The 23,839-nt window shown below is 39.9% G+C and overlaps 2 protein-coding genes across 2 annotated transcripts in view; one reads left to right on the top strand and one right to left on the bottom strand.

Annotated features, from left to right (window-relative positions):
- syn2b (synapsin IIb) overlaps positions 1-23,839 on the bottom strand; it is a gene marked incomplete at both ends in the record, with an annotated part of 105,188 nt that overhangs the window by 18,311 nt on the left and 63,038 nt on the right. The window contains 3 exons of the mRNA XM_080421365.1: positions 736-798; positions 16,867-16,956; positions 17,441-17,597. Coding sequence (XP_080277491.1) covers positions 736-798; positions 16,867-16,956; positions 17,441-17,597 — 310 coding nt within the window. The remainder of the gene's footprint in view (positions 1-735; positions 799-16,866; positions 16,957-17,440; positions 17,598-23,839) is intronic.
- LOC308079835 (metalloproteinase inhibitor 4-like) lies at positions 2,832-16,636 on the top strand. Its single transcript, XM_080421445.1, has 6 exons — positions 2,832-2,876; positions 3,245-3,533; positions 11,791-11,888; positions 12,484-12,598; positions 13,654-13,778; positions 14,660-16,636. The coding sequence occupies exons 2-6, from the start codon at positions 3,395-3,397 to the stop codon at positions 14,855-14,857; spliced, it is 675 nt and encodes a 224-aa protein (XP_080277571.1). The 5' UTR covers positions 2,832-2,876; positions 3,245-3,394; the 3' UTR covers positions 14,858-16,636.

The raw sequence follows: 23,839 nt of genomic DNA on the forward strand, positions 1-23,839 counted from the left end.
GCCTTTAAGGGAATGGCGTACCTTCTGTTCTTCCCAGTTCAACTTTACCATGAAAGCGTATCTTAAATGGTGGAAAATACACGTTCAAGGACAGTCCAGTGATGATCGCACTTTGTCCATTGTCAGAATGAATCAGCTCAACTGGTTAATCATTGTCTGTGGTGCTTTTTCAACACAATGCTAGATCACATCTGTTACACTATCTGCAGCAAAGATAAAACTCCATGCGAGACAATGTGTTAAAATGTTAGAGATTGAGTTGGCTATACGGATAAGCATGGCAGATAACAATAACAGTGTATCAGACCGAGATGGATGGAGGAGAGAGGGAAGTAGTAGATCGATGAGAGAAGTCACTGGGGAGGTTGAAAGCCGAGGTGGGAACAGATTGAACAAAAGGGGAGGCTGGTCAAGATGTTTGATGGTGGTGAAGTGGATCAGGATGACACCCGCAACAATGACTTCATCACCTGCTTCTAATAAAAGAAAGTAATACTGAAAACTTAACTACTGGGCTTTGACTGCAGCCCATTTTCTGGATGATTTATTCAGAGTAAGATTGGTTAGTATGCAGCCTCTGGTCCTCGGACAGAAATCCTGGCAGTTCCTAAAACTAAGCTTAATATGGAAGTTGATTTTTACTGCCAGGGTCCTTGGACTCTGAAACGACCTACTGTATAAAAGTTTGATTGAACTTGGGCTATAAAAGACATTAACAGAGTGAAATAGCTTTACCTTCCCCATTCCAGAATGGGCATGTCCAATCTTGACCACTACTGGGAAGCTTGGTGTGGTAATCTGAGTAAGAAAACACATGAGAAAAGTGACAAACGTTACTAAATGGCAGAACATAATACTGAACAGCTTTATCAACAAAACACTACCTCCTTCGTTCACATTTGTTGAACAGGACTCATTTTGAAATGTATATGATAGACATTTTATATTTGGAAAACATTTTTGTTTAGAAATGTGTGGCTGTATATATATCGAGTTGTCAATGCCCTCATCTCCTGTAAAATTAAATTGCAGTTACTGTCACTAACTTTCAGCATCAATAGAAGGTGTGATCTAGATGATATGACAAAGAGAATCAGAATTCAGAATGAACTGTTTTGTCACATCAAAGGTTTACAGGTGTAAAACAGTGGGTGAAATTAGTTTTTGTGCAATTTTTGTTATTTCAATAAAAAGAGAAAGGAAAGAAGAAGAAGAGGGGGCAAGGGGAAGAGAGAGAGAGAGAGAGAGATCAATAAAAAACAACAACAAACAATTGATCTACATATTTACACATACATACATGTAGTATCTATCCAGTGCGGTGAGGTAAGACATAAGGTGCGTTAGCATAGCATCAGATATATACTGTACATGACATATAGATGTTAGTTAAGGTGCAAGAATAATACAAATCTGTGCATTGCACATGGGATTAAGGTGCTAGCACGTGTCAGGTTCGACCGCATAGTCCACATGAGGTAACTGTCACTGGTATAATCCACAGATGCATGTGTGTATGTTAATAGTTGAAAAACTGAAAAACCCCAGGCTGAATTCAGTATGTACAGAGAGAATTTGCTTTACAAACACAACACTATTTCGGCATAATTACCAATGTTTTGTTAAATTACCTGCACGTAAGCCTGCAGGTAGACTGGCTGGATGCAGCCTATCCACCCAGAAATACCACCTTGTTTTACAAAGATTCTTATGTGCTGATAGGGACCCAAACATATGTTTTACAGGGTTTTATTGTTTAACCTGCACTTTAACCTCGGCATCCCTATTTTGGGCATGTCAATAAGGCAAATATATATATAAAAAAAGACAAAGCACCCTAGAAATACCAGCTCATCTGTATGTCTCTGCCTACCAGTTTCCCTTTACATCCATGTCTGTCCAGACCAATAGTATAGTGAATGAAGACTATGAAATATTTTAATGAACACAATTTTTGAGGTCACAGTGACCTTTGACTAGGTACTTCATCAGTTCATTCTTGAGTACAAGTGGATGTTTATGCCAAATGTAATGAAATTCCCTCAAGGTGTAGCCTAATTGAGACAAGGTGGGATGTATGTACAGTACGTACGTTATACGGACATAAAGACGTACAGATGGATGTACGTTGTCCGGAAACAACGTACATCCTCTGGTCATGGCTGTCACTGGCAGAGGCAAATACTGTAAAACTTTCTGAAGAAGACTTTTTTTAGTTGAAACGTTAACAAATAAAGCTTTGACTGGGAGCCCTTTAAGCCAGTGTGCAGACTTTAATTTAGAATTGCCTGTAATTGTCGTTGGTCCTGCACCTACCCTCCAGTGGATTTGCAACCTATGTTTTCTTTGAAATAAAACTTTCGAAACTTTTGAAATAGCTGAAATATAGCGTTATGATGCAATGCGCTGTGAGCTTGTACATCAACTATTTTCGCTATTCATTGCATGACGAAGAATGGTTAATAAATAGCCTATTTGGAGTCCAAGAGGAAGGGGATAAGTGACATTGCATCACGCAAAACAAAATAAAACATGCTTCTGCCCATGCAGGATTAATTTACACTGTACAAACAATTGGTTAATTTACAGTATGATGTGTTTCCAGTGGAAAGACATTTCTGCCCTATGATTTACATAGATTTACACAAATATTAATCACTTGTCTTCCCATCACATTTCATCCATAAAGTATGACTAATCAGCCACCCTCACAGCAGGCTTTGGGAGGAGTGGGATGGATGAGACAGAGTTGTTTTTTCTGTCAAAGGGGCGGTCCTTGAACCGTCCCTAAATTGTTGAGAACATAAGAGGCTCCCTGTGTGCAGCCCTCTCAACATTCAAGACCAGAGTGTGAGGGTGAGGAGAAACCAACTATTGTGAGTGTCTGCATGTGTTTTTGGAAAAGGGAGAGAGAGAGAGAGAGAGAGAGAGAGAGAGAGAGAGAGAGAGAGAGAGAGAGAGAGAGAGAGAGAGAGAGAGAGAGAGAGAGGGGCAGAGAGAGAGAGAGAGAGAGGGGCAGAGAGAGGGGCAGAGAGAGCGATAGAGAGCAACAGCAAGACAGGGGAAGGAGAGAGAGCAACAGAGAGGGGGAGAAATAGACAAAGTGAGTAAAAGGAGTGAGAGAGACAGAGAGATAGACTGAGAAGGAGAGCGAGAGAGGGAGAGACTAAACTCACACTCCACCGAGCAACTCAACCTTAATTCAGAGGCACAATTAAACTTATGAGAACATTTGTATCCACAGCTGCCTTTGAGCTCAGCAGAAGACATCCTACTGTGACCCTGCTTTCCACTGCCTTTCAACCAATCTGACTGCTGGCCCTGTTTGCTCCCTGGGAAACCGAACTGGATCGGAAGAGGACGGCAAGCATCGGAAAAGCGTTGGAGAGGAGTCATGGCTGTGCCCCAGCTGAGAAGCGTGTTTTGGGGATTCCGGGTGCTTCTGCTCCTGGCTATGTGCATGGAGGGACAGGTGGAAGGATGCAGCTGCAACCCAGCGCATCCTCAACAGCTCTTCTGTGCTGCAGAGATAGGTAAGTTACTGAGCTGAGACCAGTGCTTAGGCCATTTCACTTGAAGTCAAACAAGCTGCAAGAGCAGAAACCGTGCATTCTTGTTTATCTCTTCTAAAGTTGGATGTATTGTATCAACCCTTCGGTGTGTACTTGAAAACTCACCTCAGTATTTGAATACATTTCACAGTTCAGTTAGCTGAATGAAATAGGAAATCGACATTCGGGATGCCAGTCATCAATTGATATGAATATACAATTTCCGATTGTATCAGGTACTACACCTTGAAACTGCCACAGAGTTTTGTGGTTGAAGTTTCTGTTATGGTTAATTGCATGGGCCCAAGGTAATTATTGTCTAAAACTGGCAAGTACAGTAATGAACAGATCAATCATTGCTTCCTGTAGTTTTTCCAAAAAGCTAATAGTTAACACAACCTCTCAAATCTTCCCTACTGCTTGCTAATCCTAATGTTTGCTCAAATTGCTCAAATTATTCAGCTGATTAACTACAAGTAAGTAGGTAAGTAATCTAGTGGAAGAGGAAGGCATGTATAGATTTTTGTCTCAAGGCTAAATTAATTAATTCACTCTAAAATGCAGGTCACAGGGGCTGATTAAGTTAAGTTGCTGCTTAAATATAGATATTATATGATGGAAAGTGTAATTGAGACAGCTTAGTGAAGCATTATGACCACTTTATTTATTTTAAGTATAGTTTTACTGTGCCCACTTGGTTTGGAGTGCTATCAAAAACACATCCATTCCTTGTAGTTTATGATGGCTTTTCAATGTGTTTAATGGAGCGAAGCATAGCACTTTATAAAACAAAGTACTACTTGAGATGCCTTCTTGGTGATTATTTAATGCAGAAGTCTTAATGCTTCTTAGAAAATCAAATACAAACATACATAATAAACATAAAAATGCATCAATACACCATGGCCAAATATCTATTTTCTCTCAGGGTTTCTCCCATGCAGGGTCAGTCTGCCTGGCTGTCTGTCCCTGTGTTTCAGGGACATTTTCCTATGTCCTTCTCTGTTTTCTCCTCTAAACTAAGCCAAAACCAACACTGTGGGTTGACTTCGGGCCCTTGGCTCTGGTTTGCGGAGAGCAGGAGTTTGATGTGTGTGTTTCTGTCAAAGGTTGCACACCAGCAGAGGAGAGGGACAGAAAGAGAATGAAAGAGAAAGTGCACTTTCTGTCTGCACAAACACTTGATACAGTATCTTCGCTGTCAGACTGTTTTCCAATGAATGCTATGTGCGGTATTTATTATTTGTTCACAAGCTCTTGTTAATACGTTTCATTGTTTCAATATTTATAATACCCACAAACAAACGTAACAACTTTCAACCTGTCCCTATTTTCCAATTTCAAAAATAGCGAAGACGATCTACAAGCTTACAATGTGTCAGGATGCAAAGCATTATGAGCTTTTGTGCGATACTGTTATACGATTAAGTACTGTATGAAATTGGGCAATCCTTTATGAAATAAACCAGCAACTATATTGTAACTGTCCAAGAAGTTGAGACAGTGGTTTGAGTTATAAAAAAAATACATTTATATATAAATACATTTAGTACAAATATACTTAAATCATGTCAATTCTATTTCTAAAAATAAATAAACCGAAAATAAATTAAAACAGCTAATTGGAAACCTGTTTTCTAAACCTCTACAATGCTAAATGAAATCTAGGTTATGGGAACACGAGGGCTGTATTTTTGGCAGTGTTTTTAGGGCAGAGTTTTATGTAAAGTGTGTCATCTGATTATCCTGTGTATTTAAGCAAAGAAGCACTCACATTTCCAGTATAGTAAGTGCAGCTCTGTAAACACAAGCATCAGGTGACACCCTGGATTTTAACCACATAAACTCTAGTGTCCCTATTCTAGACGAACATTTGTTAAAAATAGACAATCTACAAGCTCATAATGTGCTGTCGTGTGACGCGTTGTGAGCTTGTAGATCAGCTATTTTTAGCGAAGAGATTTATTTTAGAGGGAAACAAGGAGGGCCCAGGTTAAAGTGGTTTAAGTGGTTACAATTATTAACCATTATGAAACAGTCTCTTGAAACCCCATGACAATGTTTTTGAATGGGAAGCTGGGAAAAAAAGGCTTTAGGATGTGATGGTACTGCAACTTACTTATGATTTAACACTATACTGTATCTACTTTAACCCTGGTGTCCCTATTTTTATCAAGATTTTCACAAGCTAACAAAAGCGATGTGATAGGAGGTGTTGTTACCATGTGAATCGTCTATTTTTGAATAGCCAAAGTATAAAATAGGGATAGGGCTTAATCTGAAAGTGAGGAATGTCTATGTAGTTTTTAATTATGTGAACATAGATGGCAACATTGACAAAATAAGAAAGTAACTAATACATTGTTCATAACCCTCTGGCTACTGTACCTAAAGCTACCTGTAACTTGATGACATAAAATGTTGACTTATCCATAGTTTGGTTTGCCCTTCTTTTAGGTGTTGCTCTGTTGCATCATGGCTAAATGTGAATGGCATGTATAAATCACTGTCTTGGTTGTTGTGTAAGTGTAGACCAGTAGCCTTCAGTTGACCTTACAATGTTGTCAGAGTCCATGAGCCTGTCTGAATGAAGCGGTACCGCCTAGTAATATGTCCCCTCGTCTGGACAATACTGGGACATTTCTCTGGCTGTGTTTGTGTACGTACGTTTGTGACGTGTGTGTGTGTGTGTGTGTGTGTGTGTGTGTGTGTGTGTGTGTGTGTGTGTGTGTGTGTGTGTGTGTGTGTGTGTGTGTGTGTGTGTGTGTGTGTGTGTGTGTGTGTGTGTGCGCATTTGGTGGCCTTTGTGTTGGAAGAAGGCCAGTCAGAGCCTCCCCTAAACCTACTCCAACTCTCTCTCTCCCTCTCTCCCCTCTCTCTCTCCCCCTCCCCCCCTCTCTCTCGCTCTCTCTCTCTCTCCTCTCTGTCTGTCTCTCTCGCTCTCGCTCTCCACTTCATTTCCATGTCTATAGGCTCAGTCTAACGGTCTGCATACTAACAAAATCAATGTGAAAGCCCTGTTGACAGCGTAGCTTTGTGAGCATGACAAGGGTGCCGATTCATCAGCGAGTGTGGAAGTTACTCACTACATCTGTTCTCATGGTACGAGTTTGCAATATTTCTCTTGGGATGTGTAGCAATTAGGGCAATTCACAGCCATTCTCAGTCTGAAGGGCTACAGCTGTGCAAAGTCCTGGTCGTGACAGTTGCGTTGAATAAGATGACTCGGCCAGCACAAGTCAGTTTGAGACGGTTTGAATTGTATGAAGCTGTGAGGTAATGGGCTGCAGGACACACTTTTGACATTACTTCTAAATCATTGCTGTGTTGTTGTTTTTTTCGCTGTCAAGCGGAACTACTTAAAAATCTGCCTCTATTACAGGTGTATCACTATACTGTAGGTGGGATTGGGGGGGAATCTATGCCTTTGCTTTTGGTATACCCCTTCTGGTCATTCATGTTTATTAAATGCATGCATTTCTTTTTGGGAAATGTAGACCGTCTGATATTGTTGATATTTATGTTTGATAATATCTCAATTAGCATCACCTATTTTGGTAATTTTTTATAATGTCTTCTTTTTTTTTATTAAAAAATAACGGAAATCATTAAACAGTCGCGATGCATTGTGAGCTTATAGATTTGTTTGAGTGTCGGGCATTGTCCAGAATCATGTACGTACTATGGACTGAGACATGAGAATGATTCAATGATTCAATGTGTTCATTTGAGGCAAAAGTATCTTGGAACATTGGACAACTGGACAATATGAAGACCCGTTTATAACCCAGTTATAATGTGTTATTTGCTCTAGAATATACCGAGTGTCAGAGGCTCAGAGCTGGGTTGAGTTTGAGCGTCGGCTCCTCCTGGCTTAGTGTCGAAGTGTCTGTAAGCAACACCTATGCTCACTGCTCCTAATCGTTAGGATTGAGTATAAATAGCGTGTGCAAATGTACTGTACTCGTTCAATAACCCCAAAACAACTAAAGGGGACACGTTATTTAAAGTGGCATGAAACCTTGGATGATTTGTCATTTGTTTTCCAGTTCCGGTTAAAAACAATAGGAGATTAAAACCATGGTAGGCTAGTAAGCTAGTTGACCCTATTACCGGTTCCTTTGTCCGTATCACCAGAATCAGCTTTATTGTCACATCACAGGTTTACAGGTGTAAAACAGTGGGTGCATTTGTTTTTGTGTCGCCCATGGGCGACACAAAAACCTACAAGCTAAAAAACCTACAAGCTAAAAAACCTACAAGCTCACACGTTGCAATGTTCTCCCCAGAATAGGGATGCTAATGTTCAAGCAGGTTGCAGCAGCTTAAAAATCTTAATTTTTTTTGGTTTCAACGACGGGGTGAGCAGTACTGCCGACGCATATACGCACCGATTTATCGCTATTTGGGGGCCATACTTGTAATAGTCTGGTCTTTTTTTCTTTTAGGCCAGACGTTTGCAGCCCCTAAAGTCTGTGCATTAGGCCTGGGCCGCAGCGTGGCGGTCCAGGCACCCTAGGCTGACAGCGTGTCGCGGGTTTGAATCCCGTTCCCGACGACCTTTGCTGCGTGTCACTACCCATCTCTCTCCCCATTTCCTGTCAGTCTAGTGTCCTACAGTATCTATAAAGGGAAAAAAACTCGAACCGGGCTTGATAAAAGATCTCATGATCTTGAGAGTTCCCAAGTTCAAGTTAAACAATGTTGGTATTATCTCCCGTGTGGTACCTTAAACAGAACTGATTCCTGTGTGCAAATACATACTGTACTGGCAGTGATTCTGAGTTCTGAGTCCTGAACATATCAGTTGATAGTTGAGGACATGGTTTAACTTTTTTACTATTATTAAAAAACATTTTTAAATAGTGAAAATAGCCGATCTAAAAGCTTGCAGACCTGCTATTTTCACTACTTTTGTGCCACACTCTTGTATGATGAAGTACGGCATTAATTTAATTAACTAACAACCCATAAATATTTTAAATATGGAGATACAAGGTTTCTGCCGACAGCAACGATATACTCCTGAGCAAAACAATTCACAAAACAAGACTACCCGACTACCCAGTTGGTTTTGAATCTATTGCTGCATTGCTGTTGCTCCTGCTACCCAGCACCCTTCAAAAACAAAAACAAAAGCAAAAATACTTTCTTCATGATTTTGATTTTGGAGACTGAAGTGAAACAGTATGCCTGGAGCTCCGAGCAGCAGGGTATATAGCCAAAGTTATAAATGTATCAAAATGAAGCACTCAGACATATAGGACTGCTTTACAACATAAACTGTGACGGGAATGTCCTTGATCTGCACTGAGCTCTTAAAATAGTAGTTCTCCCCCAAAATGACTTATTTTCTATCATTTACTCACCTTGTGATGGCTTGAAAAAAATGGAAAAATAGGGGTTCAGAATCAATTATAGAAAAACTTGATCAAAGGTCCAAAAAAGTAAAAGAAACATGCTCATAGTGTAATCTCAAGTGTCCTGTACTGTATCCAGTCATTTGCTCATATTAAAAGAATGTTATATAAACAAAAATTCTCCTATTCAAGCTACCACAGGGTGATTAAACTCCTTTAACACCAGTTCACAAATGAGATGCCAAGGTGTACAGTATACTGACTACACAAGCCAAACCTCAGCCTGGGTCTCTCTCTGCTTGCTTGTATGTTTGTTAAACCATCTGTGTTTTGTGTCACATGTGTGCTTGGTTATCTTTGTACCATTTAAGACCTGTATGTATTGTACCTGTGAGACTGATATTAACCTAACTATACAGTTGTTACTGATTGTACACACAGACAAACAGCCAGTTTGATTTATTCAAATAGAAAATAACTCTCAGAGTTAAACTAATACTCAACAGCACACGTCACACATTGTGTGAAAGTCCTCTCTGGCTACAGCACTGTTGTATGGCTATGTGATGAAAGAAGCAAAAACAAGGAGATGGTTTGCTTAGCTGTGTCTTTTGGGGTAAGGGTTAGAGGTGCAGCTGGGTCTCTCTCTCTCTCTCTCTCTCTCTCTCTCTCTCTCTCTCTCTCTCTCTCTCTCTCTCTCTCTCTCTCTCTCTCTCTCTCTCTCTCTCTCTCTCTCTCTCTCTCTCTCTCTCTCTCTCTCTCTCTCTCTCTCTCTCTCTCTCTCCTCTCTCTCTCTCTCTCTCTCTCTCTCTCTCTCTCTCTCTCTCTCTCTCCTCTCTCTCTCCCACAGGGGAGCGTTCTCTCTATTCCATGGAGAACAATGTGGAAGGAATGACAATTATGTGGTTGTGTTTGAAGAAAATTCCTCACAGGCCATGGAAATTTGTCTGGATTCACAAAATATTTCCACCAGGCCTGTTCTCCGTGTCACTACTAGAGTCCCCTTTGGAGCAAAGTAGACTCTGCAGTAGGCCTACCCTGACTCCACCTTGCATATTTAGTGCTGCTGTGTATGATGTAGGGCTGCAACTATCAATTATTTTCTTAGCGATTACTCTATCGATTACTTTTTTAGTTGAACAATCCAGAAGCACATTTTTGTATTAACAATTTTATAAATCAACAAATAAGCGTTTCTTTGCCGCACAACAGTGTCATGCTCAAATAGTGAAAATAGCCGCTGCGTTGTAAGCTCATCTTTAAGCTCACGCTGTGAGCTTGTAGATCGGCTATTTCGAAAAATTCTCGACAATTTGGACATTTCTGGAAACGTTTAGCCGATAATCAAAATAGAGATCGATTCATAATTGATTATTTTATTAACATAATCGTTAATTTATTAAAATCGATTAAATCGACTAGTTTATTGAATTAACTGTTGCACATCTATGATGTAGGAAAAGCACGGGACCAATGGATTGAAGATCATAGGGAGACACATCCCCTGAGGAAATATTAGTTTTGTACGTCATCGAACTACTGTAATGTTCACAGTCCTTGGTAGAATGGTCACTGGTCGCTCGGGTGGTACAGGGCCTGTGTTCCTGCCCACCACCATGGAGACTAGGGTTTCGAAGCCTAAGCTTTGCATACGGCTTAGCACGGCGTCCCAGTGAGCACTATTTCCTGTGTTCACGAAAGGGAAGCCGGGTGGGGAGGATGATCACTGTCGCTTAACTAGTGCTTCCGGTTGCTCACTGGGTGCATCCACACATGTACGTCAATTGACGTACGGAAGTCGGAAGTCCCATCCACTCCCATGTTATAGGAAAAACCGGACCGGAACTTCCGGTTTTTAACTTAACATGGGAGTGGATGGGACTTCCGACTTCCGTACGACAACTTGACGTACATGTTTGGATGCACCCACAGGGGGACTGAAAGTGTGTTCCTCCCCATAGTCACTTCCTTCTAAGGAAACTTCATGAGATTTCATGTATATTGGAGGGGGCACATTTTTGTCTACACCCTCCAAAACAGGTAGAGGTCAGCAGTGACAAGAGACTACAGTAGCCTACAAGGGAGATTGGGAATTGGCAGAATGTCTAATTTGGGAGAAAATGAATGACACCTGTGGTATTTAGCACTGAGTCTGAGGGTATGGTCTTTTATGAATTAAAATGGCATGATGGGCCACATTCTCACCGTCCCTCCGTGGACACATTGTTTTGAAGCCTTCATAGTGTGCGTGCGCGCGTTTGTGCGTGCCTGCATGCGTGTGTGTGAACTGTGTTTAATGTGAGTACACAGGCAGCCAACTACTTGTTATTCTGCATGGGTTTTGATTTCTCTCCCAGAGGAGAGGAGGGACACATCCCCTATCATTACAGAGGGGGACTGCTGGATTGTCCATGGTGGGAGAGAGGGTGAAGGACAAAAGCGACATACGGGTTGAGATAGACAAGGTGGGGGGGGGTTAAGATGGGAACAGGGATGAGCTGTGAATCTATCTTTGCTAGAAGGGATAATATATTGGGGACAAAAGGATGGAAGTAACATTAGTCTCACTCAAGTCTCTTATAGTCTAAAGAAGGCAGGAAAACACTCCCACAAGGCGGTATGCGGGGTCAATTAATTATCAGAGTGTTTTCTATAAAAATGTGGTCCATCACAAATGATTGATTATCTGTTTAAAAAGATGTAAGCATTGATTGGGCTACAATAGTTCAAGACAAATCTGATTCAGAGGTAACCATGTACATGTGTGTCATGTGTATCATCTGTATGTAGTCTAACATTGTTACCCTCAGATTAATTAGGGAGTATTTGCCTGTATTTATTTGGCATTTCATTCAAATCCACATTCCATTCCTTTCCAGTGATAAGGGCAAAGATCTCTGGAGAGAAGATTGTGTCGCCTAGCAACAGCTCGTCTCCTTACATGAAGATGATTCAGTATGGGATCAAGATGATTAAGGTGAGATTCCTGGACCACTGGTTTTCCATATGGGGTCCGGGACCCCTTGCAGTCCTTGGGGGTGGGCGGTCTATGGGGTCCATAGCTAAATGGTTGATACAGTAGGAGCCAAATGGACACTTCCGAGAACTCAGACTCAAACTTTTATCAAATGAGGTTCCGTGGCCTAATGCATATTAAACTGGGGGGTCCTTGACATTAAAAAAGGTTTAGAATCGCTGGTTTTGTGGCTCAACTGCTGCACTACACCAGGTTTTGTGTTGCTGTGGAACAGGTTTGATCAGGTTTGATCCCTCCAACACGGTGTATCTGTCTTTATCCTGTGTCTGTGTGTTTCATCCAAATGTCAGTCTGCCAAGCTCACTGCACAGCTTGTGTTGAGTGTTAATTTAAAGCTGGAAGTGTTTAAAGTGTGAAGCCGAATCCGTCCATCTCTACACTTCCAGCATTAAATGAACACTGCATTTTTTTGCCGTGTGTATCAAATGGATTATAAAAATATGAACATGAACATGGGATTAAAAGCAGATGTAATGTATAATATGTACGGTATTCATTTAACATGTGCACTTCTCCTCCCTCTCTGGCTGTCTAGATGTTCAAAGGCTTTGACAAGGCAAAGGATATCCAGTTTGTTTACACACCGGTCTTCTCTTCTTTGTGTGGGGTCAAACTGGATGCCAACAATAAGGCAGGATACCTCCTGTCAGGTACAGTGCACAACCATAATGAAATGTATCACAGGGCTTTCAGTGGGATTATGGAATGTAAAAAGAGTTTGTCCACTGTGCACCTGGCTTGTATTAATAGGTGTTTTTGACAGGATTCACTAGCTAAATACACGTTTAGTAAGTAAGTAGCCTTGGGAACCAATGGTTTCCGAGCCATGTGGCCCTCCCGTTTCGTAGTGTGAGGCAGCTTGATGTAAAAGTACGGCCCCAGGGACATGACTCTAGTGCTGTATGTCGCAGGGACTTACCCGCAATCCAACCCTTGATGCTGAGTGCCAAGCAGGGAGGCATTGGGTACCATTTCTATAGTCTTTGGTATGACTCAGCCAGGGATTGAATCCTAACCTCCCAGTCTGAGGGCGGACACTGTATAGTTTCAATGTACAGATTACTTATTTTTGATATTATACTGTTTAGAATGATGATTCTTGGTTTACCTATGATCCTAGATTACTATTTCTATGCATTTGATGTATTACCTCGTGTTTACCTTGCTTACTGTAAATCGCTCTGGATTAGGAGCGTCTGCTAAATGGCTAAATTGTAAATTGGACACACAAGGCCACTGAACTAGTTAATGCATGTTTAACCCATTCAATCCGAGAACGCATCTGTGTCATTTTAGATTTTTATCTATAACCCTTATTTTATACTTTGATCTACAACCTCATAGTGCGGCACTCAGTGCCACGCGACGAGCTTGTAGATCTGCTATTTTTGAAAAAATGTGTGCAAATCTTTGAATACATATATTTTTTAAGCGAACATTTTCTTCTTTTTGCTTCAAATCTTTGCTTCTGGAGGTCCCTGGAACAAAATATTTTACAAATGTTCGCTTTAAAAAATACATATTGAAAGATTTGCAACATTTTTCCAAGATTTAAAAAAAAATAGCAGATATACAAGCTCATAGAGCGGCACTCGGTGCCCCGCTATGAGCATGTATCTGTAATCTTAAAATGACACAGATGCGTTCCCGGTCTTGATGGATTAATGTAGGTAAAATGTGATTTAGCTGTGATATCCCTAAACAGGAAGTATGTGGAGTGATGGGAGGATTTCTATCGGCCAGTGTGACCTGGTGGAACCGTGGGACAACCTCTCAATGTCACAGAAGAAGAATCTCAACTACAGATACCAGACAGGCTGTGAATGTAGAGTGAGTGGAATGTTTTTCACTTTGGTAAATGGTCCATTTACTGTATATGGCGCCTGTATCCAAAATATTGTTAATTCACAAACACTTACGGCAGAGGAAACCATTCAAGATACCAACCTGCTCATCAGGTGCAGTTAGGGGTTCAGTGTCTTGCTCAAAGGCACTTCAACACTAACCCAGATGGAGCCAACTATCAAACCAGGAACCTTTTGTTTCCACTCCACCTCCTGAACCACTACGGCCCCGGTTCAAACATACACAGCAGAATGCTACGTGCTAAGGCAGCACTATGTAACTTTTTAACAACTATATAGCATACCCACAAAATTATAATGTTACAATCATCCTTCCATAAATGTGTAGACTCAGGGGTGTCCCTGTATAGGGGAGACAATGAGTTTCATCCTGGCATTTGCCAAGGCACCAAGGCAGAGCTGCCAGTCACAGCGTGTCCTCGCCGGACATGCCTACAGAGACTCTTGGGTAATGAAGTCAAAATAGTTGGCTGCCATGTTATTTGTGTCCAAAGTGGCCCCTGATACCCCAAACTACATAGTGCTGCTTTAACTCTTCACCAAACAGAACAAAAGAGCAGTTTTATGAAGAACTGGAATGTTATTCTGCCTCTCCTTATCTCACTCTCTCTCTCTCTCTTTTTATCTGTAATCAATCGGCTCACTCTCATTCCCTCATCTATCTATCTATCTATCTATCTACTCATCTTTCCATTCACTCATCCTCCCATACAGGTATAAAGTACATACTGTAGGTCTAAACTATCCTCAATTATAAAATGCAGCACCGTGTGTCTTCAAAATGTCTGTCCACCTTCCCCAGAATGAATCAATCAATCTGTGATCAATGTGTGCATCTTTCCACAGATTAACACCTGTTACACAGTACCATGTGCCTCTACAGGAGAGAACGAGTGTCTGTGGACTGACTGGTTACTAGACAACAGCCTAAACGGGGAGCAGGCGCGGCAGTATGCCTGCATCCGTCGTTCTGATGGGTCCTGTAGCTGGTACCGGGGCGGACCCCCCCCTGAGAAGGACTTCCTGGACATGACCGACCCCTGACCATCATCTTTCTCTCCCTGACCTCCACCCTATAATGTCAGACTCAAGACTAGGGCAATGTTTCTCCTCCACCTTGGGTGTTACAGCATCAGCTACTGATGCTAACGTTAAGTGAGATGTAAATTATGAGGTGACATCATTGAGAAGCCGCACTGATTTATACTTCGTTGCGTGCTGTTGTCGCATGGCAAAAATAGCCAATCTACAAGATAACAATGCGCCGCAATGCAACGTGTTGTGAGCTTGTAGATCGACTATTCTTGACACGCAACACAATGCGCAACACAAGGTTTTCACGAGCACAACTCATATATTGGTTGGTGTCAGCTACTACATGGCCGTCAACATTTCAATAACATTTCAGTGCTTTGTAAGTAGTATTTTCCCTGCTCAGCTTTTGTCCCTTTGTTGCCCTTGTTATTACGCACAAAAAAGAAGACAGAAAATGGCTCACTTCAGAGCGAGTTCCTGCTAAACCTCTGAAGAGACTGACAGTAAATACATATCTACCAAATTTGTCAAAATGTAATAGAGCAATTTGTTTCATTCAGCTGTCATCACACAAGAAAACTAAACACTGTCGACACAAAGCTAAATTAAAGAGATACAGTCTAATACAGACTCCTACAGCCGGCAGGATACAGTGCATGCCTTTTTACAGGATATTACAGTCAAATCACATTTGTATGACTCTTTGCAGCAACACTGCCTGTTTCATCTGTAATTCTGGGCTTCTTTTTACTATTGTCCCACTGTTATGATGTCATGATTCTATTACAATAGTCATGATACTATGATATCATGACACTAGCAGTCTGACAATAATATACTATGAATATATGTAGTATCAGGACCACTACGAACAAACATCTAACACTTGTACTGTACAGTACTGTACTGTATGTTTGGAAGTTTTTACTCTCAAATGATCTGCCATGATGAAAATGTAAATACTGTACCTAATTGAAAATTAACATTTCAAAGGCTAACACCATCTTGACTAGGATAGAGAGTTTTTATCTTGTGGTTTTTATTATTTGAATACTGTGCTACTTCCTGTGCCAAAAATCTAATCTGGCGCTTTAACAACTGCATCTCCACCCATAGAAGCCAATGTCTTTGTAAACTCGCTAGAGGACATTATGGGATAGGACTGGATTCAATTCACACTTGATTTGATGCATAAAGGAGGTTCAAAGCAGAAGTACTGGAAAAACAAGTGAGAACAACTGAAAGTGAGTTTTCTTTTTTTCAGAAAAGGAAAGAAAGCCGGTGTTATTCTGCATTGCATAGATTCAATTAAATGTGAATTGACCTGTTATTGGAATACTTTACTGAAGTCAAGCAGCTTTGTGTTAATGCAAACTGTACTTTTACACCACACACACACACACACACACACACACACACACACACACACACACACACACACACACACACACACACACACACACACACACACACACACACACACACACACACACACACACACACACACACACACACACACACACACACACATTAAAGCTTAAAATGTGATAGCTCTCATTTCATAGTAAATTTAAAATATTCTTCTAATCAAGCCCAATAATTGCCTTTAGTGACTGCAGTGACCACAGTGCATTCTTGCAAAGCTGTACGACTCGAGTAAATTGTTACAGAATTATTTCTTGTTTTAATTTGTTGTTTTATATTGAAATGATTGCTTGGGTTTGTATTTATGTCTCAGTTTCTGTCAATATAGAGTTTTCTATTTCAATGTACCAAAAAAAGATTGTATATAAAACGTCTCAATACATTATTGGGTCTTTTTCTTTTCTTTCTTTTGGCCAAAATGAAGATTGTTTGTCACAGGTGGAACAGTTTTCATTATCCTGGGACAGTTCAGTAAATCAAAGAACATGCATATAAATAAAAACAATTACAAATAAATTATACAAAACAATGGGAGACCCATTTTATCAGTGTCTTCAAAAGGTCATTGCACAATAGGTGATAAACATTCTTACCATGTCCTTATGGTTGGGGTAGAAGGTCTGATCGATCAGAGGAAATTTGTCTGACCCCAGTCTCTTCTGGCTATTGATTAGCTGGCCAAACTGGAGAGACAGAGTAAAAAATGAAAGAGTGAGAATGAGTGAGTGAGATAAATAGAGAGAGACAGTAGAGAGAGAGGAGGGAGACTATACGTATTCATCATTCATGACATTCTATCAAATTGTCAACTTCAGATATCTTTGATCAAAAGAGGGGTCACAGGAAGAATATAAATGTATGATTTGATTTGTAAAAAGCAAATTCTTAACCACCATCAACCTGGTGTCCCTTTGAGCATGTCGTCGTAGGCAAAACATTTCAAAAATACTCCAAAATAGAAAAAATATCCGGTCTACAAGCTCAAATCACATTGTGAAATGTGTTGTGGTACTTGTAGATCGTCTACTTTCGTGGGACACAATTGTCGGACGAAGTCTAAATTAGGGCTTACAGTAAGTATTGTGCAAGCTTCCCTGCAATGTATAGCAGACTGGATACCACACTCTGGAGGTCTGCTTAAGATTAGTAATGTCTTTAACCACTTACAGCCCACGGCTTGTCACTGAGGTTGTAGATAGACTCCAGTGAGTTGACTGAGGGAATGCCGGCGTACTGCAGACCGATGATCATGTTCTTAAAGTCCTCGTTCTGGGCCATGCTGAAGGCATGCTGGCGTACCAGGACAAAGTCAGGCCTGAATGACCTGCATGGCAAGGAGAGCGGAGATAATCAAATCAAAACAAATCAAACTTTATTTATCGGACATTTCATACAACTGAATGCACTTCAGAGAAAATAATAATTAAGATAGAATTAAGAAACAAACCACTACTACTAGGCCTACTACTACTACTACTTCTACTTCTACTACTATTACTACTACTACTAATAATAATAAATAGCTGCAAGCAGCAATACAGGGGCCAAGAAAGGTATTATGCAATATAGAAAAAGCAATTTGCAATATGCGCAATAAGCCATATAGAAACATAATAGACTGAACTTGAGAGAAAGAAGACCATGCAATTAACAAATGAGCATTGGAAAAGCTGAGCAGAGTTCTGAGGGATTGTGGATATTAAAATGCATGTCGTTATTATGTTGCTTTATAATGGCAGATTTAAAACTCTTGTTAAAAATGCAGTCATCAAGACAAAAGTTTTCCAAATGGTTTACTTCATCTACACAACATGAACAAATCCATATATTCTAATTAGGCTATAGTTTTTCATCACAATTCCTTGCCAGTCGGTTTAGCCGTGGCCTGGAGCCGTGGCCTGGAGCCAACAGCCGTGTTTAAATTTGTTGAAAAGCATAACGTTTTGCGCCATGCCCATGTTTCACTAGAACAAACGTTAAAAAAAATGTTACGCTGCATTCAATAAGTTAAGGGCAGAAGAATAATTTTCATAAAACTTCAATATTCATTGGCCCCTGGAGGCTTCATTGATTACAACATGTGTAGATTGTTGGATTTGAACTGTTTTTCATTTAATTAAAAATGGCAGACAATCTAAGGGTCAGAGGTCATAGGTCACACAGACAAAGTTGTTCCTCATGAGGAGACGCGTATGTGTAATGAAGTTTCATAGCTGTAGGTCAAGCGATTCATGAGCTATGACTGTTCAAAGTTAGCATTTTCCAAATGAGTGCTATAGCACCACCCTTTGGCCAATGGTTGAGAGTTTTATTTTTCGGTAGTTTTTCATGACCCTCTACCATACTGCTGAGTTTCGTAAAAAACAACTGCACGGTTTGGCCTGGAGGGGCGGAAGAAGAACACTGAGAAAAACAATAGGGTGCCTATGCACTACGTGCTTGGCCCCCTAATAATAATAATGATCCTAAACAACAAAATAAAAAAAATACATTAACACAAATTAAAGGTAGGGTAATTGATATTTTTTGGTTAAAACAAAAAGTATTTTGTTAAAAGGTTAAAGCACTATATTCTGATAGTACTCATTGCTATAGAGTGTTTGTTCAGTAACAGGAGTCTCCCCGTCTCTCCAGCTCTTTAATAAACAGAAAATACATTTTTCGGTAGGTGTCAAAATCTCAGCCAATCAGGAGAAAGTACCAATTTTTAAGCTTAATTTGTATAGTGTTCCAGTTCCAATTTTGCATGCTCATTTCTTAGTGTCATCACTTCCAATTTCACTTGTTTAATCTATATCCTGATTGAGTTCTCTGTCCTGGTGGGATAAAATTGGAAATGAAACTGAAACTGAAACTAAAATGCATTTTCTGTTTAATAAAGAGGTGGAGAGACAAGGAGACTCCTTTTACTGAACAAACACTCTATAACAATGAGTACTATCAGAATATAGAGCTATTTAACACTTATTTTAACCAAAGCAAATCACTTACCCTACCTTTAAATAAAAGCAATGCCAAAAAAGGTGTGTTTTAAGATACCTTTTACAAACGGTTTCAGAAACCCTTAGAATCTAAGAGTTTGGTCTTAGATTTTGTTGTTCCACAGTCTAGGGACATTATAGCTAAAAGCCTCATCTCCATGCCTTGTTATTCTAGCCATTGGAACAGTTGAGAGGCAGGTGCATTGTCATTTAGTGATATAAAACGCAACAGAGAGATCTTAAAATGTATTCTAAAACCAACGGGCAACCAAGGGACTTCAAAATGGGTCTAATGTGTGCTCTCTGTCTTGTCTTTGTCAGCGTGTGCAATGCTACATTCTGTACCGACGAACTGCTGTTTTTGGTAGACCAGATAGGTGAGAATAAACCATGTATTAACATTTCAGTAACAACCTGAGAGAGAAGAAATATTCCAAATGGTAAAAAGATAATTTTGAGACATTTCTAATGGGGACCTCCAAATTTAAGTCAGTATTGATACCAAGGTTTTTGACCCGGTCCTTGTTCTATTCATTTATGTCAGAAATACTCTTCACTTCAGGTGTCCATGGGGCTAAAATCAGCTGTGTATTCAGAAATATATAATTGGGTGTCATCAGCATAACTATTCAAAAGGGGATCTCTGATAATACAATCAAAGGAAAAGGTCCCGCATACTGTCTGGAACTTGCAAAAATGTTGCTCTTTATTAAGTTGACGTTTCAGTCGTTAGACCCTGATGAGATCCGCTTTTGAACATTTGCACCTTTGCCCTACGCACCTGTCACCAACCTTTGAGGTGTGTCGGCTTTCTTCTAAAAATCAGCATAATTATTTAATTCAATTTTGTGCTTTCTGATGACAGACTAGTAGTAACATGTACAGGTTGAAGAGAATAGGGCCCGAGATGGAGCCTTAGGGAACACCACATGTCATCTCTACATTTCCTGAGGATTTATCACCTCATGCAACAAAGAAAACTCAACCGGTCAAATAGGGTCTGAACCACTGGAGAACTCTGCCGGACAGATCAACACAGTTCTCAAGTCCGTCAAGAAGGATATTATGAAGAGAACAAGGACAGAGAGATTTTTGGCATCGGTGTTCACTCTAAGATCATTTACTACCTCTGTGCTCTGGTTGAGTGAGTGGTCAAGGAGCTGTTATTGGTTGCATTTGCACTGGCGTAGAAAAACAAAATCAAAGATTCAAAGGCTTTGTACAGTATATGTCATCCGTCTAGATTCTGTTCAAACGGGAGATATTACATTCCACATCTCTTGACTCAGTGACTTCTATTTGTTTAGACAGCCGCAAATATATCTCTGCCACAATGAGTTGAAATCAGATTTTTGCTAAATGTAGCCTCAGTCTATTCAAAGTGACTTGCAGAAAGGTCAATGCCTGGGCGCAGCTCCGATAAATTGAATAGCAACAAGGTTTCACTGTTTGTTTCTGTGATGGAGAACGTTAGGAGATGACTTGTAAGGTTATTATGGGATAGGTTCAAAACCCACATAGCCACAACAAGTGTATAGTATGTTTTTTTCTTTTATCCCCCTGAAACACCAGAAGGGGTAAAGATAAGTCAAAGTGGCTACACACGTTCTTAAACTTGTATTGGAATACATGTCAACTAGAATGTGGTCACACAAATGACATTACAGCAGTCAATAGTCAGTCAATTCTCTCCTGTTACAACAGATAGATGTCCCTGAAGCATTCTCTGTTAAGGAATGCTTCACCAAAAGGAAGGGGATTTGTCATGAATATTAATTTCATAATACATTTTTGGGGAATTAAATAGACATTTGTGCTGTATGCAGTTGCGTAAAAACAAAAACAAATAAGGTGCTCTTCATATGATATGGTCATTAAAACCATTTTCTCTACGTTTTATACACCCAATTTGATTATTTATGTATTTAGCAGGGACAATGCACATCGATCAACAGTTTCCACATCAATGTAAATGTGCTAGAGTTAGCTAATGAGCAAATTGTCATCTGCAGTCCCTGGGCAGGTTATTCAATTATTGGCCTAGAATTATCAATACAATACAATACAATATACAATACAACAACAAAACATACAAAAAAGTTTTAAAAAATAAAATAATTGTTACAGTAGGCCTATAGTAAAAACAATGATGGTGTGTTTGGTTTGCTTAAGTTAAAATTTGAAAATTAGGTAATTGGTACTCTCTCTTAATTCAGTAGAACGACTGTTCCAGTAGTGGGAGGCTCTAACAGAGAATACTGTTCATGCTTTCCTTTCATTACATAATCTCCTACTGTTTTGACATTTTCATCAATAAGTTATCATTATACTGTAAGGGTTTTCTTGCAGGGCATAAAGCCAATGAGGTGCTTTTTGTTGGTATCAAGCCTAATAAGCAAGATAGTAGGGCTGGTTTAAACAGGGGACAATTTGTTAGGGTAGACATCACAGTGGCTTCTTCAAATCAGTGCTGGGTTCTTTCAGTGAAAGACAGATGGAGATAGAGCATGACGCCTGTTGGTGTTCCTTTTGTCTCGGCGTATGTGTGCATGAGCAAGTGGGAATGTGAGGAAAGGCAGAGAGAGAGAGAATGTGGGGTGAGAAAAGAGAGATGAGAGAGTGAGAGACAGGAATAGACATTGCTGAGAGGGAAAATAGATGGAGAGAGAAAAGAGTGAGATGGGGAGATAAAGAGAGAGAGAGCAAAAGCAAGGAAAAAGAGAAAGGGAGCGCGAGTGAGGGAGATAGTGAGAGAGAGAAAGTAAACTCTGGCACAGTTTGACTACGACCAACTCTTTGTGCTATCAGAATACTAATTAGACTCTGTGGAACTGAGAGAGAAGGATATAGGGGTACACAACGATTCATAATGTGGAACTATTCATGCATACGTGTGTGTGTGTGTGTGTGTGTGTGTGTGTGTGTGTGTGTGTGTGTGTGTGTGTGTGTGTGTGTGTGTGTGTGTGTGTGTGTGTGTGTGTGTGTGTGTGTGTGTGTGTGTGTGCTTGCAAGTCTAGAGCAAAACTCTAATTAGTGTTACTGTGTGTAAACTGTAAAGGTCAGTTTAAACTAAAGCAACAGTTAATAAACATCATTACCGGCAGTCCCACACCGACTGCATTCAACTAGTGTGTACTTTAATCATACAGCATTTCAAACTCAAACTCTTGAAATGATTAGATGTACGCCTAGCCTCAGAGAGGAGAGATTACATTTGAGGTTCTATTATAATCCAAACCAATTACATTCTCTCATTAAAGCGTTTTTCCACAGTGGACCGCTTGTCAACCAGCAAAGACAACTTGAAAGTTAAAATGAGGACATGTTTTCTACCATCTACTGCAGCTGGTGCACACATTCACTCTGCACTTTGATCTAAACTCATTGTGGCAGAGGCAGGATATGGATGGCCCCTGTGATCTCCAAAGGCCATCATGAATGATGCTACAGCAGGAGCATGTTTTTTGTTTTGTTTTTTTTTACTTCGTGGCACTGTAGGGGCCCAACCATCTAGAAGAGGGTCTCTCAGTGTCTGTCTGTCTGTCTGTCTGAAATAATGTACTTTTTAAAACATTAATTTTATGAGATGAGATGACTGACATCATAATACTGAGGTCATAGCACTGACATCATAAGACTGGCCACATGAAGACCAACATGCAAGTCACACCATTAGACCTGCATGTCTTGTTTCTCTCACCATAATATCTACTGGACATATTGTATCTATCAAGCTAACAGCTCACCAACACATTTCTTGTATTTAATTTGGCGTCCAATAAATAGAATGGAAGTTATGGGTTGAAATGTTCACTGTTGTTGTTATTATTATTGTGAGTGGTTGAAGCTCAGCGGCACCTTTTCTTTACTTGTGTATATTCCCTTGAGCAGATAAACTTCAGAGGACTCCAATGTAAAAAAAGAACATAAAAATATTTATTCCAAAAAATGTGTTCCCTATTACAGAAGTAATCAAAAACAAGTTCTTAAAGTCAAAACTATACTACGGTAAAAAAAAACATGTCACTCTGACCTTGTCTTGAGCATCAACTGAATCTGCGCTGCACTAAAACACTCAGGTTCTCTCTTAAAGCTTCAGTAACAGCATTGTTTTTAAAGCACATCATCACCATGAATTAAACAGAATAAACTTGAATCAAAGTGTGTTCAAATAGGGCTGGGCGATATGACTTCAAATCAATATCACGATTATTTCAAAGTCTCACCTCGATTACTCAATTAATGAACATATAAAAAAGTGAAAAAAGTAGATCTACAGTGTTCTTTGCCATTTTACACAACGCATTCTCTGTTTTACACGCCACCATTGTACAACGAAGTATAATACAGGGCTTGCCTTACGGGGGTTAATCAAATCGATTATAAAAAATCTATTATAATATTTTCGTGTTGATTCGTTGATATTAGGCTATAAGAAAAACAAAATATATTAAAAAATATTGCTTCTCGATTATTTGGTTATAGGTCCTAAATTGGTTATTATAGGTTATTGGTTCTAGATATCGTTTTTTGTCTGTCCAATATCTCAGGCTGTAGTATCAACATGATATGTGCATGACATTGT

Source organism: Gymnoscopelus braueri, assembly GCF_963280865.1.
Source record: "Gymnoscopelus braueri genome assembly, chromosome: 3".
In the NCBI taxonomy this organism is placed as follows: Eukaryota; Metazoa; Chordata; class Actinopteri; order Myctophiformes; family Myctophidae; genus Gymnoscopelus; species Gymnoscopelus braueri.

Coding starts and splice junctions, on each gene's coding strand:
- LOC308079835 (XM_080421445.1), top strand. CDS start 3,395: ATGGCTGTGCCCCAGCTGAGAAGCGTGTTTTGGGGATTCCGGGTGCTT. Junction 12,599..13,653: donor GGCAGGATACCTCCTGTCAG/GTACAGTGCACA, acceptor ATCCCTAAACAG/GAAGTATGTGGAGTGATGGG. Junction 13,779..14,659: donor AGACAGGCTGTGAATGTAGA/GTGAGTGGAATG, acceptor ATCTTTCCACAG/ATTAACACCTGTTACACAGT.